The 15020-nt window shown below is 45.9% G+C and overlaps 2 protein-coding genes and 1 pseudogene across 2 annotated transcripts; 2 read left to right on the top strand and 1 right to left on the bottom strand.

Annotated features, from left to right (window-relative positions):
• Window positions 1-412: 412 nt before the first annotated feature.
• On the bottom strand, window positions 413-11377 carry ATP5F1A (ATP synthase F1 subunit alpha). Its single transcript, XM_062201605.1, has 12 exons — window positions 11248-11377; window positions 9398-9476; window positions 5772-5941; window positions 4287-4460; window positions 4031-4197; window positions 3688-3836; window positions 3241-3392; window positions 2911-3135; window positions 1841-1948; window positions 1581-1725; window positions 857-1007; window positions 413-635 (listed from the first exon to the last, which is right to left on the bottom strand). The coding sequence occupies exons 1-12, from the start codon at window positions 11305-11307 to the stop codon at window positions 554-556; spliced, it is 1662 nt and encodes a 553-aa protein (XP_062057589.1). The 5' UTR covers window positions 11308-11377; the 3' UTR covers window positions 413-553.
• Window positions 11378-12967: 1590 nt separating this feature from the next.
• Window positions 12968-13377, top strand: LOC133767245 (large ribosomal subunit protein eL30-like). The gene has a single exon (XM_062201606.1). It carries the CDS (start codon window positions 12983-12985, stop codon window positions 13328-13330), a length of 348 nt encoding a protein of 115 aa, XP_062057590.1. The 5' UTR covers window positions 12968-12982; the 3' UTR covers window positions 13331-13377.
• Window positions 13378-14153: 776 nt separating this feature from the next.
• LOC133766607 (large ribosomal subunit protein eL8-like) lies at window positions 14154-14999 on the top strand (annotated as a pseudogene).
• The last annotated feature ends 21 nt before the right edge of the window (window positions 15000-15020 follow it).

A 15020-nucleotide genomic window follows, 5' to 3' on the forward strand; every position in this document is an offset into this window, starting at 1 on the left:
ATGGAAGATCTCTCTCTCCTCCTCTTTCAAATAGATTTTTAAAATCTTAACAAAAACTGTACATTAAGAACAAGGTATTAAAAAATAAGTCAACCACTAAGCATTAAAGAATCTTGCAACCTGCATGGGAGACCAGGAGGAAGCATATGGCTCCTGGCTTCGGATCAGCGCAGCACGCCGGCCGTAGCAGCCATTTGGGGGGTGAACCAACGGAAAAGGAAGACCTTTCTCTGTCTCTCTCTCTCAATGTCTAACTCTGCCTGTCAAAATAAATAAATAAATAAATAAACTCTTGCAAAAGCCCAGTCTTGAATTACCTAGCTCCACCCAAAATTCAAGTAAAATGGGTTAAGATGTGCACGTACCACTTCTACATAATTTCAGTTGTTTTAAATGACACAAACCAGAAGAGTTATCACGCAACATGGAACTTTTATTTTTAACGTGATTTCTGTACATGAGGAGTATGAGAGTAATCCGTTTACAAATGGAATTGATTTTACTAGAAGAAACAATAAAACCAAACCAGTATTTGATGTGAATCCATAGGAGTTTAAGCTTCAAATCCAGCCAAGAAGTTTGTTACAATCTCCTTCAGCTTGGCATCCGACTCTTCTGAGATCTTCCCGTCGGTCCTATCGAAGACAGAAGCAGACCATGAGTTCTGACTCGGACAAAAGTGTCACGCCTAGCCTAGCTACAGAACTGAAAACAGTTCTTAAAACTATCATAAAACTTCTCTCTCTCTGCCTCTCTGTAACTCTATCGTTCAAATAAATAAATAAACCTTTTAAAAAAAAAAAACTATCATAAAACTTAACTGTTTACAAAAAGAGGCCAACATCTGTGTCCATACCTGATATTACCCAACAGGGCTTGATGTTGGCTGACAACATGCGACAAGAAAGCGTTCTCAAATTTTGTGATCTTGCTGGGCTCCAATTTATCAAGGTACCCCCTCACACCCGCATAGATAACAGCCACTTGTTCTTCAATAGCCATGGGAGCTGAAAAAAACCAAAGACTGTCAAGTGAGTTGCACAAAACCCACCATGTTACCACAGTCGGAGAAACTTACTTTTCCTCCAACGATCACCATGTTCCCATAATCACCCTCTCTCACAGGTAATCTGAGTGGCCAGCACTCCACTCATTTCTCCTTCCTACCTCATGCCCACAAGAAACTGTAATCTTTGGGTATATCCCTAAGCACTGCTTGTTAAAATGTCCACATTTATACTGTTTCGGATGTAAATAATTCAACTGGGGGGAGGGCAAAACCATACTAATATCACTTAAATCTCCCAAATTCCACATTCATATAGCTAAGAGGGCGGAGGAATATTGGAGCTCTTAATTACTAAAAGATAACATATATAGTAAGTTTTTCTACTTATTAAGCTCATAGCACTTACATTCACATGGTAATAAAAGACCGTACTGTAAGTTAAGCACATTCGAAAGGCAGCAAGTGCACCGTAGATAAAAGGTAACAGCATGTAATACAGTTCATGACATGTAGTGCAACTCTACAGGCCTGGGAAAACTAACATACAGAAGGAACTTGATAAAGAACTCACAATACTGTCCTTGCTTCAGCAACTCCGTCAGACGCACACCACGACTCAAGAGTTGTTGAGTGGCAGCATCAAGGTCAGACCCAAACTGAGCAAAAGCAGCAACCTCACGATACTGAGCCAATTCCAGCTTCATGGTACCTGCCACCTGAAATACAGAAATCACTGGTATTGTAACTCAATGACACGCCACGCCGTTCACAGTTCATAAGGTTCTAACCCAATGCTATCCACACCTCCCTGCCAGTATGATCTGTAATTACCTGCTTCATAGCTCTGGTTTGGGCAGCAGATCCGACACGGGACACAGACAAACCCACATTAATGGCAGGGCGGATACCTTTATAAAACAATTCTGTTTCCAAGAAGATCTACAATGCAAGAATACAAACGATAGTAAGTTTTAAGTAAGTTAGCTTCAAACTTGAGTCAAAAATGCCACAAAACTGGCTGAGGGAGAATGCTAAATATCTTAAATAATCACCCAAATCTATTTTACAAGGCAGAGAAACAGATTTATAGAGAGCTGCTAACTGCTGGCTCACCCCAACAGGTGTAGATGGGCCAAGGGGGAGAACCCAGGCCTCCCAGGTGAGTGGCAGGGACCCCAGCTATTTGAGCCATCACCACTGTCTCCTGGGTTCTCCAATGTCATGAGCTAAAATTCCTGGGAAATGGGTATCAACCACTATGCTAAATGTCTAGCTCCTTAAAAAAAAATATTTTGAGACACATAGAGACAGAGTCCCCCGACATTGAGTTGAGGAAAACACAGGTAACATTTATATTAAAATATATGAAACTGAAGCAATATGACTTATGGGATATGCTTCAAAATTATCTAGGAGTAGGGAACAGCAGTTGAGTATAAATCAAACATGATGGATGAAGCATGGTATTTTGGGTGGGGGTTTTATTACACTATTTCCTGTTCTTCTGTATACTGTGGAATCTTCCACTAGGCAGGCAGGTGTGTGGTACAGTAGTTATCATCCTAGAATGCTTGCATCCTCTACTAAAGTGCCTGGGTTCAAGTTCTAGCTCCATCTCCAATTCCAGCTTCCTGCTAACGCACACCATAGAAGGCAGCACTACTTAGGTCCTTGCCACCCACATGGGACAGCTTAATTGTATTCCATGTTCCTGGCTTCATCCTGGTCCAGCCCTTGTTGCTCTGCACATTTGGGGAATGGAACAGGAGATGGAAGATCTGTCTATCTATAAATAAAGCAGGTAAATAAAAAAAATTTTTTGACAATCTATTCATAATCACAAGTCCCAACCAAGATCTTGGAACAATTCAGAGGTTTTTTTACATTTTAATTGTGTATACCTGTCCATCAGTGATGGAAATGACATTGGTTGGAATGTAAGCAGACACATCCCCAGCCTGTGTTTCTATGACCGGTAACGCAGTCAAGGAGCCACCACCGAAAGCGTCGTTCATTTTGGCTGCTCTCTCCAGCAGCCGGGAGTGTAGGTAGAACACATCACCAGGGTAGGCCTCACGACCAGGGGGCCGGCGGAGCAACAGCGACATCTGGCGGTAAGCAACAGCCTACAGTACAGAAGAGGATTGTGAAGTTCACTTGTTACAGAGGAGCCACACTTGTCAACTCTCTAGTTCAAACGTACAAACTGCAAAACATCTATTTCCTTTCACCTGTTTGGACAAGTCATCATAGATGATCAAAGCATGCTTGCCATTATCTCTAAAGTACTCTCCCATAGAACAGCCAGAATAAGGAGCCAGGTACTGAAGTGGGGCAGCATCCGAAGCAGTAGCTGACACCACAATGGTGTACTTCATGGCATCTGGAGAGGAAGCAAATTTTACAAGGTTATCAATATTGTGTTTTCAAACAGAGGCTACCATAACAAAAACTGAAGTGTTAAGAAATTTACTATTAAGAATTAAGCAGAGTCAAATAGTTTGCACTTTAAAGAAACCAACAAAACCTTTATTGTTTTATGTTATCCAAGACAACTGTATTAGAAAGTTCAGTTCATTAGGGAGTAATTAAAATCTGCTTTCATTAAGCAGAAGATGTTCTCAGATCATCAGCCACAGGTCTTATGCTAACGGCAAGGAGACAGAGTTCTTGAATACCTGCATCTGTCAGTCTCTTCACCAACTGGGCAACAGTGGATCTCTTCTGACCAATAGCAACATAGATGCAGTACAGCTTCTTCTTTTCATCAGTTCCATCATTGAAACGTTTCTGGTTAATAATTGTGTCAATAGCAATGGATGTTTTCCTATAAAAAAAAAGTAAGCAAAAACCTTATTAAATAGTTCAAAGGATTTACCAACCAAAATCTTTCTACTAACTCTCATATCACTTTCTACACTCCCAATTATATCCAATACATTTACCATTCCAAGACTAAACAGTAATTTTCACAAATAGCAAATTTTAGCTAGAATTTTCTAATATGATCTGAGTCTTTACCCTGTCTGTCTGTCACCAATAATCAGCTCACGCTGACCACGACCAATCGGCACCAAGCTATCCACGGCCTTAATGCCAGTTTGCATTGGTTCCCGCACAGAGATTCGAGGAATGATTCCAGGGGCTTTCAGGCCAACTCGCCTACGAGTCTTGGAACCAATTGGACCCTGCAAAGACAATAAAAAGGAACCCTCAGAATAATCAGTTTTGTTATGTGTTAGAAGATGCAACCATACCTACTAACCATTAAACCTACCTTTCCATCAATGGCATTACCAAGGGCATCCACTACACGACCCAACAGCTCCTCACCAACTGGAACATCCACAATGGCACCTGTCCTCTTCACAATATCTCCTTCCTTGATGAGTTTATCATTCCCAAACACGACAACACCAACATTGTCGGGCTCCAAGTTCAGAGACATACCCTGCACAAAAGCCAAAGCTGAGTATCAGCGAAGCTAGAAAGGTACTACTCCTTATACACCAAGACACGCTATGAAAACAGCCAGGACGGAAGGAGTACTGTCCTTTCCACCTGGCTTACTCCCGAGTAATTTCCAACAGCCAACCTTCTTCAGCTAAGACTGTTATTTAAAAACAAAACAAAACAAAACAAAACTTGTTTATTTTCGGCTATTTGAAAGGCAGAGCAACACAGAGACAGAGGGAAGGAGCGAGACATTCTTTCATCTACTGGTTCGCTCCCCAAATGCCCACAACAGCCTGCACAGGCCAGCGCCAGGATTCCATTACTCCCGCTGGGTCCTCCCACATGGGTCAGAGAGGTCCAAGCACCTGAGCCAGCACTCCTGCCTCCCAGGATGCATTAGCAGGAAGCTGGATCAGATGTGCAGCAGCTGAGACTTGAATTGGCATGCCACACTGGGATGTGGGTATCCAAAGTGATGGCTTAACCCACTGCCACATAATGCCATCACAGTTAAGGTATTTAAAATATCATACTCCCTGAATATCAAGGCTACAATAGTCTTAACATGCTCATAACATCCTCAAAGAAATCAAAATAGTAAATTTTTCCCACTGCATTTTATCTACAGCTTTGAGCTGGGTAACCAGTATGAAATAGTGAATGGAGGTTTTAAGGCACCCTTGACTTACACCTTTTAAATCTGTCAAAAGCTCCATACACAGTTTAAAAGATTATCTGGGGCTGGTGCTGTGGCGCAGCAGGTTAATGCTCTGGCCTGAAGCACCAGCATCTCATATGGGTGCCAGTTCAAGACCCGGCCGCTCCACTTCTGATCCAGCTCTCTGCTATAGCCTGTGATAGCAGTAGAAGATGGCCCAAGTCCTTGGGCCCCTGCACCCACATGGGAGACCCTGAAAAAGCTCCTGGCTTCGGATCAGCGCAGCTCCAGCCGTTGCGGCCATCTGGAGAGTGAACCATCGGATGGAAGACCTCTCTCTCTCTGCCTCTCTGTGGAACTCTGACTTTCAAATAAATAAATAAATCTTCAAAAAAAACTAATTTGGGTGAAGTTCTGCTTAATTTTGTATTTTGGAGTTGGTGGCTACAACTTACGATTTAATCAGTTCCTAGAGTAAAAAAAGCCTGACAACCTGGCCGATCAAAACCTCTGTTTATTCTCTTTGTATCTATGACAGATTCAAGGAGGGAAAAATGAGAAATGGAGACTTAAAAACTTTTTAAAAACCTGACACAATCTGTAAATGAATAATAACTGAGAAGACAGAAATCTCACTTCAGAATTTACCTTTAAGCCTGAGGAAAACTCTACCATTTCTTCTGCTTGAACATTCCGGAGCCCATGTACTCGGGCAATACCATCACCAATACTCAAGACACGCCCAGTCTCTTCAAGGTCAACAGAGGTATCAGCCCCAAGAATTCGCTCTTCAAGAATAGAGGACATCTCAGCAGTGCCTATTGAGAAAAGACAAGCCCATTTAAAATGGTAACCCAAGATCTTTCAACCTATCACCGAGGGCACGTGGCCGGCCTAGTGACCATGTTGGTCCCTGACACCCTACACCTCAGAGTTTCTGGGTTCACGTCCCAGCTCCATTCCAGACTGTAGCAAGTGACAGCTTAAGTACGTGGGTCCCTGTCACCCAGGTGGGAGATCAGGACTGGTTCCTGGTTCCCAGCTTTGACCCGGTCTAGTACTATTGAATTTCTTTCCCCTTTTTTAAAAAAAGATTTATTTACTTATTTGAAAAACAAGAGTTACAGAGAGAGGGAGAGACAGAGAGAGATCAATCTTCCATCCAATGGTTAACTCCACAGACAGCCACAAAGGCCAGGGCTGGGCCAGGCCAAAGCCAGGAGCTTCTTCCAGGTTTCCTCTGTGGATGCAAGGGCCCTAACACTTGAGCCATCCTCCACTGTTTTTCCCAGGCCATTAGCAGGAAGCTGGATGAGATGTGGAGCAGCCGGGATATGAACCAGTCCATTTGGCATGTGAGGGTTGTAGGCAGCAGCTCTACCTGCTACATCACAACACTGACCCCAAAAAGGTTTCTGTGCCTCAAATAAATACAATAAATGTTTCTTTAAAAAAATCCATTTCTCAATAACATATAAACTTTTTAATCATAATAAAAAAATTACATTTTTTTTGACAGGCAGAGTGGACAGTGAGAGAGAGAAACAGAGAGAAAGGTCTTCCTTTTCCGTTGGTTCACTCCACAGTGGCCGCTGCGGCCGGCACACCGCGCTGATCCGAAGCCAGGAGCCAGGTACTTCTCCTGGTCTCCCATGCGGGTGCAGGGCCCAAGGACTTGAGCCATCCTCCACTGCCTTCCCAGGCCACAGCAGAGAGCTGGACAGGAAGAGGAGCAACCAGAACAGAATCCGGCACCCCAACCGGGACTAGAAACTGGTGTGCCAGCACCGCAGGTGGAGGATGAGCCTATTGAGCCGCAGCGCCGGCCAAAAAATTACATTCTAAAATATAACACAAGATTATATTGTGAAAAGCTGGCTACCTAGGGGTTGGCACTGTGGCACAACAGGTAAAGCCGCCACCTGCAGTGCCAGCATCCCATGTGGGTGCCAGTTCGAGTCCTGGCTGCTCCACTTCTGATCCAGCTCTCTGCAATGGCCTAGGAAAGCAGCAGAGGATGGCCCAGGTCCTTGGGCACTTGCACCTGCATGGGAGACCCGGAAGAAGCTCCTGGCTCCAGATCAGCTCAGCTCCGGCTATAGTGGCCATTTGAGGAGTGAACCAGCAGATGGAAGATTTCTCTCTCTCTGCCCTTACCTCTCTGTAACTCTGCCTTTCAAATAAATAACCCTTTGTAAAAGAAAGAAAAGCTGGCTGCCTAGCGCAATGGAAATGATTTGAGTAATCTGAGAGAAAAAAAAATCTTCACGAGACAAATGTAAGCCAAACAAGCTAACAAAATTATTCAACATTACCATAATGTTGTTCCTTTTCTTGTAACTTAATGCTAAAGAATCTGTATCTCTGCTGAAACCTGATTTTTTTTGCTAAACTCCATAAAAAAAGCCTATTTCAAAATGGCAGTATAGGGGCCAGTGTTGTGGCATAGTAATGCCACCTCCTGAGACACCTGCATCCACACAGGTCCTGCCTGTTAACTGTCCCGGCCACTCCACTTCCAATCCATTTCCCTAGTGGCCCGGAAAAACAGCAGAAGATGGATAGTGTTCAGGCCCGTGCCACCCATGTGGGAGACACAGATGAAGCTCCTGGCTCCCAGCTTCGGTCTGGCCCAGCTCTCGACATCAGGGTGATCTGGGGAGTGACCAGCCGATCGAAGAGCTCTCTTTCTCTCCCTCTCTCTGTAATTCTGCCTTTCAAATAAATAAATACATTTTTTTAAAAATAAAAATGCAGTCCATTTAAAAAAGCAACTGTTAAACTGTCCCTTTAAGTTACCAATACTATTCTTTTACATCTCTTAGTGTGTGTATAAATAATTATTTAAAGAGTTTTGGGCCAGCACTGTGGTACAGTGGGTAAAGCTGCTGCCTGCAATGCCAGCATCCCATATAGGTGCTGGTTCAAGTCCATATAGCTGCTTCACTTCTGATCTAGCTCCTTGCTAATGGGCTGGGAAAAGCAGTAGAAGATGGCACAAGTGCTTGGCCTCTATGACCCTCATAGGAGACCCAGAAGAAGCTCCAGGCTTCGGCATGGCCCAGCCCTGGATGTTGCAGCCATCTGGGTAAGTGAACCAGCAGATGAAAGCTCTGTCTCTCCCTCCCTGCTAACTATTTCACATAAAAAAATCTTTAAAAAAATAAAAAATTCTGGGGCAGGCACTGGCATCCCAGATGGGCGCCTGTTCTATTCCCAGCTGCTCGTCTTCCAATCCAGCTCTCTGCTATGGCCTGGGATAGCAGTGGAGGATGGCCCGGGTCCCTGGGCCCCTGCACCCACATGGGAGACCAGAGGGAGGCTCCTGGCTTCAGATCAGCGTAGCTCTGGCCATTATGGCCATTTGGGGGGAGGTGAACCAACGGAAGGAAGACCATTCTGTCTCTCTCTCTCTGTAACTCTACCTCTCAAATAAATAAATATTTAAAAATAAATAAAGAATCCTAATACACATCTCAGAAATTTCCCCACCTTTAGACATCTTCCTATGGTCACCTCCCTGCTCCATGATGGCAGGTGCAATGTCCAAGCTCATAAGCTATCAGATTTAGAGTAACATCTATTGCCTTCGAAAAAACCTATCAATAAGAATCGCTTGTTTTTGAACAGTTCTTAGAAGGAAGAAAAGTCTTTCATAAATCAGAAAGAATCCTCACTACATGAGTACTGCTTCCACCCAATGGGGCATTTTCAGAAGCTATCAAAAAAGAAATACATAAATGTAGCTGTAGCTAAATAAGAGAACCAACCAACAAAATGTCAAATGGCACATTATCATTTAAGAATCTAAGATTCAGGGCCCGCGCCGTGGCACAGTATGTTAATCCTCCGCCGATGGCATCGGCATCCCACATGGGCACAGGTTCTAGTCCCAGCTGCTCCTCTTCCAATCCAGCTCTCTACTGTGGCCTGGGAAAGCAGTAGAAGATGGCCCAAGTGCTTGAGACCCTGCACCCGCATGGGAGACCAGGAAGAAGCTCCTGGCTTCAGACTGGTGCAGCTCCGGCTGTTGCGGCCATTCAGGGAGTGAACCAACAGAACGAAGACCTTTCTGTCTCTCCTTCTCACTGTCTGTAACTCTACCTCTCAAATAAATAAAATAAAATAAAAAAGAATCTAAGATTCTACAGAAACTAAAAGTGAGAGGAAAAACATTCACAAAGGGTTTAAAAAAAAAATCCCTAAGTTATGTAATCTGTCTTCATTTTAATGATAAGGTAGTGTGTGGTGCAGACTTAGAAATAGTAACTCACCAGTCTTCTGAAGACGAGTGTTCGAGGCATGAAGGTTCCTTGCGGCAATAAAAGATGATCCCAAAGCATTTTTGGAGACCTAGTGCAAGAATATTCTTAAATATCTGATCTTACTACATTATTGGTGAAAATACAGATTAGATTTAAAACACTCTGCTGAAAATCTGAAGAATATTAATCATGGGAGAAATATCTCTTGATATATGTGAAAATCAGCAGTCTTTGGTACACAGCAAGGCACTTAAAAAAAAAGCATTATGGGAAAATGAAGTCTATTTGTAGAAGCAATTATCATCAAAGTAAAGTTTCTTCTCTCCAAAGCACCCAGATCCTGCTACTTTGGGGTTGATGTAAATACTGTAGTAAAGGGCCGGCGCCGTGGCTCAACAGGCTAATCCTCCGCCTTGCGGCGCCGGCACACCGGGTTCTAGTCCCGGTCGGGGCACCAATCCTGTCCCGGTTGCCCCTCTTCCAGGCCAGCTCTCTGCTGTGGCCAGGGAGTGCAGTGGAGGATGGCCCAAGTGCTTGGGCCCTGCACCCCATGGGAGACCAGGATAAGCACCTGGCTCCTGCCATCAGATCAGCGCGGTGCGCCAGCGCCATTGGAAGGTGAACCAACGGCAAAAGGAAGACCTTTCTCTCTGTCTCTCTCTCACTGTCCACTCTGTCAAAAAAAAAAAAAAAAAAAAAATACTGTAGTAAAAATCCTCAATAAGGTAAACTGCTTCTTCCAAAGGGCAAATCTCCATATACTTCCAATTTTACTTAAAATAAAAACCAAGTAAATAAATGCAGGCATTTAGGTTAGGGTAGAAATCGTGATGTAGAGCATGTGGGTCTTTATTTACTGCCTTGAACCAAATCCTGCAACAATCTCCTCTCTTTTCTTCAAGCTGTCACGCTGTGAATGGTTAATTCTGCAGCTTCGAAGCCAGATAAAAATGGCTAAGGATGCTTGTGATGCTACCAGCCCTCATGTTAGGACAGCAAAGCAGCCATTACGTGTTATTTCACCTGTCAAGCTGCAACTACCTTCAAGACAAAGAAATGAGGTAAATGCAAATGCGTTTACACGGATGTAAGGGTATATTCTTATTATCAAGGGAATCGACCCTTACGGGGATTTTTCCAACCCTCTGTCCCATTTTACTTATATTCTCAATCACTAACAATTCTTCAAAAAACCCAAGGGCGACAGCTTTAGACGTGTCAGAGCACCGCCACGCAAAAGCCGGCCAGCTTCCGCGCTGTCACCGTACGGGCCACCTGAAACGCTCCTTTGCACCCGGCCAGGATTTTCACAATCATTCCAGTATGGAGCACTAAGAGATCGCCTGCTTAAGCAGTCAAACCACCACCTTCATCCCTTCCTTAGCTTGAACTGACCTCCGAGCGCAGGTGGGCCGCCGGGGCCTGCTGACCTTCCTACAATGTCAGCAGCCCAGAATGGCTTCAACCGGGGCAGACAGCCGTCCTCTGACCTTCACTGGGGACGCGCCCCGCAGTGCGGGCACAGGCCCCCCAGAACTAGCGCCCAAGCCCTGACCTTCACTCATGGCCCCTTCTCGGGCCGCTCGCGCCCCCAGCCCGAGGGAATCCCGCTAAGGCCCCGTCTCTGCACAACACCCGGGTCACCGACTCCCCTGCCCGCCTCGGTACCACTCCGCTCGCCGGGCCAGCCCCAGGGCCCCTCTGCAGCCTGCTCGGCCCAGCCCCAGCAGCCACGGGAGCAAGATGGCGGCGCCCGCCACAGCCCCTCATCCTCCCTGCAGAAAGAGCCCCGAAGACAGCGCAGCCCCGCGCGCCGCAGCCCCGCCGAGCCGCCTCCCCTGCAGGTCTCCGAGGCTCACCAGTCCGGCCCGCCGGGGAAGGGCGCGGGCCACGGCCGCGGCTACGCGCACGGACAGCATCGTCGCAGCTTCTCTTCGGGGTGACTCCTCCGCAGCCGCAGCCTTGCACTGACTGGGACAAAATGGCCGAGCGGCGAGGAAGGTCAAGGCGGCCGGCCCACCTGACCCGGAAGGACAACCTCTCTCTTTTTTTACCACCGGACGCGAATCTGCCGGGGTTTGGGCGATTACATTATTTCTAAAGTATTTTTTTTTTTTATTTAAACCTCAACATGAATGATTAGCCCTTCACCAGCCTCGGCTCCGGAATTCGTTCCGTATAAATTTCAGTCTTTCCAGTCGACCTTGGGGTGGCCCCGGGCGACCACGTGATCAGCGGAACTTGCTGAAGAGTCGTCCCCTGCGCGAGGTGACCTGGGCGTCACTGCTGGGCTCACTTGACCGTGAGGGATGAACCGTGTCCGCGGCGTTGAGAGATGGTGCGGTAGCCACCGACAGCGGCCACCCCTCGGGGCGGCCACCTGTACGCCGCAGGTCGCTGACCCCACCCCAGAGCCTCACAATCGACCTTTGGGGGCACTCTGAATTTCTAACAAACACCCGCCCTGTTCCAGGTGATCCGATACGCGCCCAAGCTGGACATGTTCAGACCTTTTAGATTAGATCTAGAAGGATCCTGTCTGTGAATTTGCCCAAGTTGCTTAAAAAGGCTAACAAAGACAGGAGTCCCAGTGGAGTGGTTGCCAATCCTGTTGAGAAGAATGGTCCAGAATTGCGTTTCGCTCCAGACCGGGCTAGGGCTTGAATGTTCTGCTGCAACTAGTTTTACAACACTGGGGACTCTACTTTTTCTGGTGGAGTTCTTTCTATGTCCACTTAATAAATGGGGAGGAATTTTTTCTTCCGCAGAATTTTTATAACATTTGGAATTTTTGTGATATGAGCAGAGGGAGAGAGAGAGGGAGAGGGAGAGACCGGGTACTATGTGATCGGGGAAGCTATTTGACACTGCCTACACTTGTAGCTGTTCTGAAAAGCATCTTTCAGCTCCAACCATCAAATCTTGGCTTTCAACCAAAACCTTCTGGGCTAAAAGGATTGTCTCCTGCAGCTTGCCTTGCAAATGCATGGTCAGCAATCCCTTTCTCTAACATCCAACTTCCTTTTTCAAGGGGAGCCATGAGTCAATATGGCAATCCTCCAGGCAGGCATAGGCTAACAGAAAAATTATATATGGTTTATAAAAACAACAAAATTACATAGAGATTTTGTAAACCATGTAGTGATGAAAGTGGACAGAGATCACTTTTTTCCCATGCCCAAGGGCTGCACCAATTTATCTGCAATTTGGTTACTGAGGTGAGATGCATTTTATTGAAACAAGATGATAAGCCATAAAACACAATACAGAGAGCTAGTCAGAATCCTCTGAAGAAGGGCTGGTGTTGTGATGCAGTCAGTAACGTCACTACATGTGAGGCATCCCACCGCAGTGTCTGTTCCAAGGTCTGTTGGGCCCCTGTCACCCGCATGGGAGACCTGGATGGAGTTCTAGGCTCCATCCCCAGCAGTTTGCAGCCACTGGAAAATGAACCAGTACATGTAAAATATCTCCCTCCTCCTCTTTTCCTCCCTCTCCCCACTTTTCAAGTACATAAATTTTTTTTTTTTTAAGATTTATTTATTTTTGGCGGCTGCACTTGGTTGGAGGCTGTCCCGCACCTAAGGCAGGAAGATGGTGGCCGCCAAGAAGACGAAAAAGTCACTGGAGTCAATCAACTCTAGGCTCCAGTTTGTGATGAAGAGCGGAAAATACGTGCTGGGGTACAAGCAGTCTCTGAAGATGATCAGGCAAGGCAAGGCGAAGCTGGTCAACCTCGCCAACAACTGCCCGGCCCTGAGGAAATCTGAAATAGAGTATTATGCCATGTTGGCCAAAACTGGTGTCCATCACTACAGTGGCAATAATATTGAACTGGGCACAGCTTGTGGAAAATACTACAGAGTATGCACGCTTTCTATCATTGATCCAGGTGATTCTGATATTATTAGAAGCATGCCAGAACAGACTGGTGAAAAGTGAATCATGCAACTTTTTCTTTAATAAAACCTGCCAGAGCTTGTTGGTTAAAAAAAATATATATATTTTTTACTTGAGAGTCAGAGGTACACATAGAGAGGAGAGGCAGAGAGAGAGAGAGAGGTCTTCCATCTGATGGTTCACTCCCCAATTGGACGCATGGGCTGGAACTGCACTGATCCAAAGCCAGGAGCCAGGAGCTTCTTCTGGGTCTCCCATGTGGGTGCAGGGGCCCAAGGACTTGGGCCATCTTCTACTGCTTTCCCAGGCCACAGCAGAGAGCTGGATCGGAAGTAGAGCAGCCGGGACTAGAACTGGTGCCCATATGGGATGCTGGCATTTCAGGCCAGGGCGTTAACCTAGTGGGCCACAGCGCCAGCCCCTACATAAATCTTTTTAAAAGAGTTCTTTGAAGAGAAAGATTTAATAACTTTAACTATGCATCTACCTTAGGAGAAACACATTCAGTGCTAAGCCTGACCCACAATTTCATATTAAACCTCACAGAAAGTTGAGTACATGAGCCTTTGAGCTCTCTGCTTTTCCTAGTAACACAATGCACTATAAAAGGTTGCCAATAGCAGTTTGGAAAGTGAAACTCACAATGGAGCCAGACCATGTTGGTCAAGTTCTAGCTCTGCTATCCAACCTTAGTCAAGTCATTTAATCCATGTTTGCATGTTTTAATGTGAAAATGGGGAAAATAAGTTATGTCCACCAATTTCACCAGGTTCTCTAAGAGTGAAACAAAAAATGTAAAACAGAAAATTATATATTGCTGTATAAAGAACCTCTCATAGTGTTAATAGAAATTTTGGAAGCAAGCAAGGACCTTAGGTAAGGCAAGAAATGAATGAGAGAATGGCCACATTCTCCTCCAGCTGCCCAAGATGCCAAAAGGTAAAGTCAAGAGGAAGTAGGTGACCCCGCCTCCTGCTACGGTGAAGAAGCAGGAGGCCAAGGAGGTGGTAATTCTCCTGTTTGAGAAGAGGCCTGAGAATTATAGCATTGGACAGGACATCCAACCCAAGAAGAGCCTCATCCATTTTGTCAGATGGCATTGCTACATCTGGCTGCAGCAGCACAGGGCCACCCTGTATAAGTGGTTGAAAGTGCATCTTGCCTTTAGCCAGTACACCTAGACCCTGGACCTCCAGTCAGCCACTCAGCTGTGGAAGCTGGCCCATAGTACAGAACAGAGACAAAAGAAGAGAAGGCACACAGGCTGGTTTCCAGGGCCAAGAAGAAAGCTGCTGGCCAAGGCGATGCCCCCACTAAGAGACCACCTGTCCTCCAAGTGGAGGTCACCACTGTCAGCACCTTGGGGGAGAATAAGAAGGCTCAGCCGGTGGTGGTTGCACACAGTGTGGGGTCCACTCAGCTGGCTGGCTTCTTGCCTTCCCTGCATTGTGGATGGGGTGCATTACTGCATCGTCAAGGAAAAGGCCAGGCTCAGTGTCTGTCCATGGGAAGACCTGCATCACCGTGGTCTTCTCTCACAGGTGAACTCAGAAGACAAAGGAGCTCTGGCTAAGCTGGTGGAAGCCATCAGGACCAACTACAATGATGATGAGATCCGCCACCACTGGGGAGGCAATGCATAGGATTCAAATCTGTGGCTTGCATTGCTAAGCTGTAACAGGCTAAAGAACTCACCACAAGGTTGGGATAGATATACACTTTTGAGCTTCCT

Source organism: Lepus europaeus, chromosome 9 (genome assembly GCF_033115175.1).
Source record: "Lepus europaeus isolate LE1 chromosome 9, mLepTim1.pri, whole genome shotgun sequence".
NCBI lineage: Eukaryota > Metazoa > Chordata > Mammalia > Lagomorpha > Leporidae > Lepus > Lepus europaeus.

What these genes read in the sequence shown, in the direction of transcription:
- ATP5F1A (XM_062201605.1), bottom strand. Translation starts at nt 11,307, where the DNA reads ATGCTGTCCGTGCGCGTAGCCGCGGCCGTGGCCCGCGCCCTTCCCCGG. An exon ending in TTCCCCGGCGGGCCGGACTG is followed by an intron (nt 9,477 to 11,247) that starts GTGAGCCTCGGA and finishes TTCTTGCACTAG; the next exon opens with GTCTCCAAAAATGCTTTGGG. An exon ending in GAAGAGACTGACAGATGCAG is followed by an intron (nt 3,393 to 3,687) that starts GTATTCAAGAAC and finishes CTTCCTCTCCAG; the next exon opens with ATGCCATGAAGTACACCATT.
- LOC133767245 (XM_062201606.1), top strand. Translation starts at nt 12,983, where the DNA reads ATGGTGGCCGCCAAGAAGACGAAAAAGTCACTGGAGTCAATCAACTCT.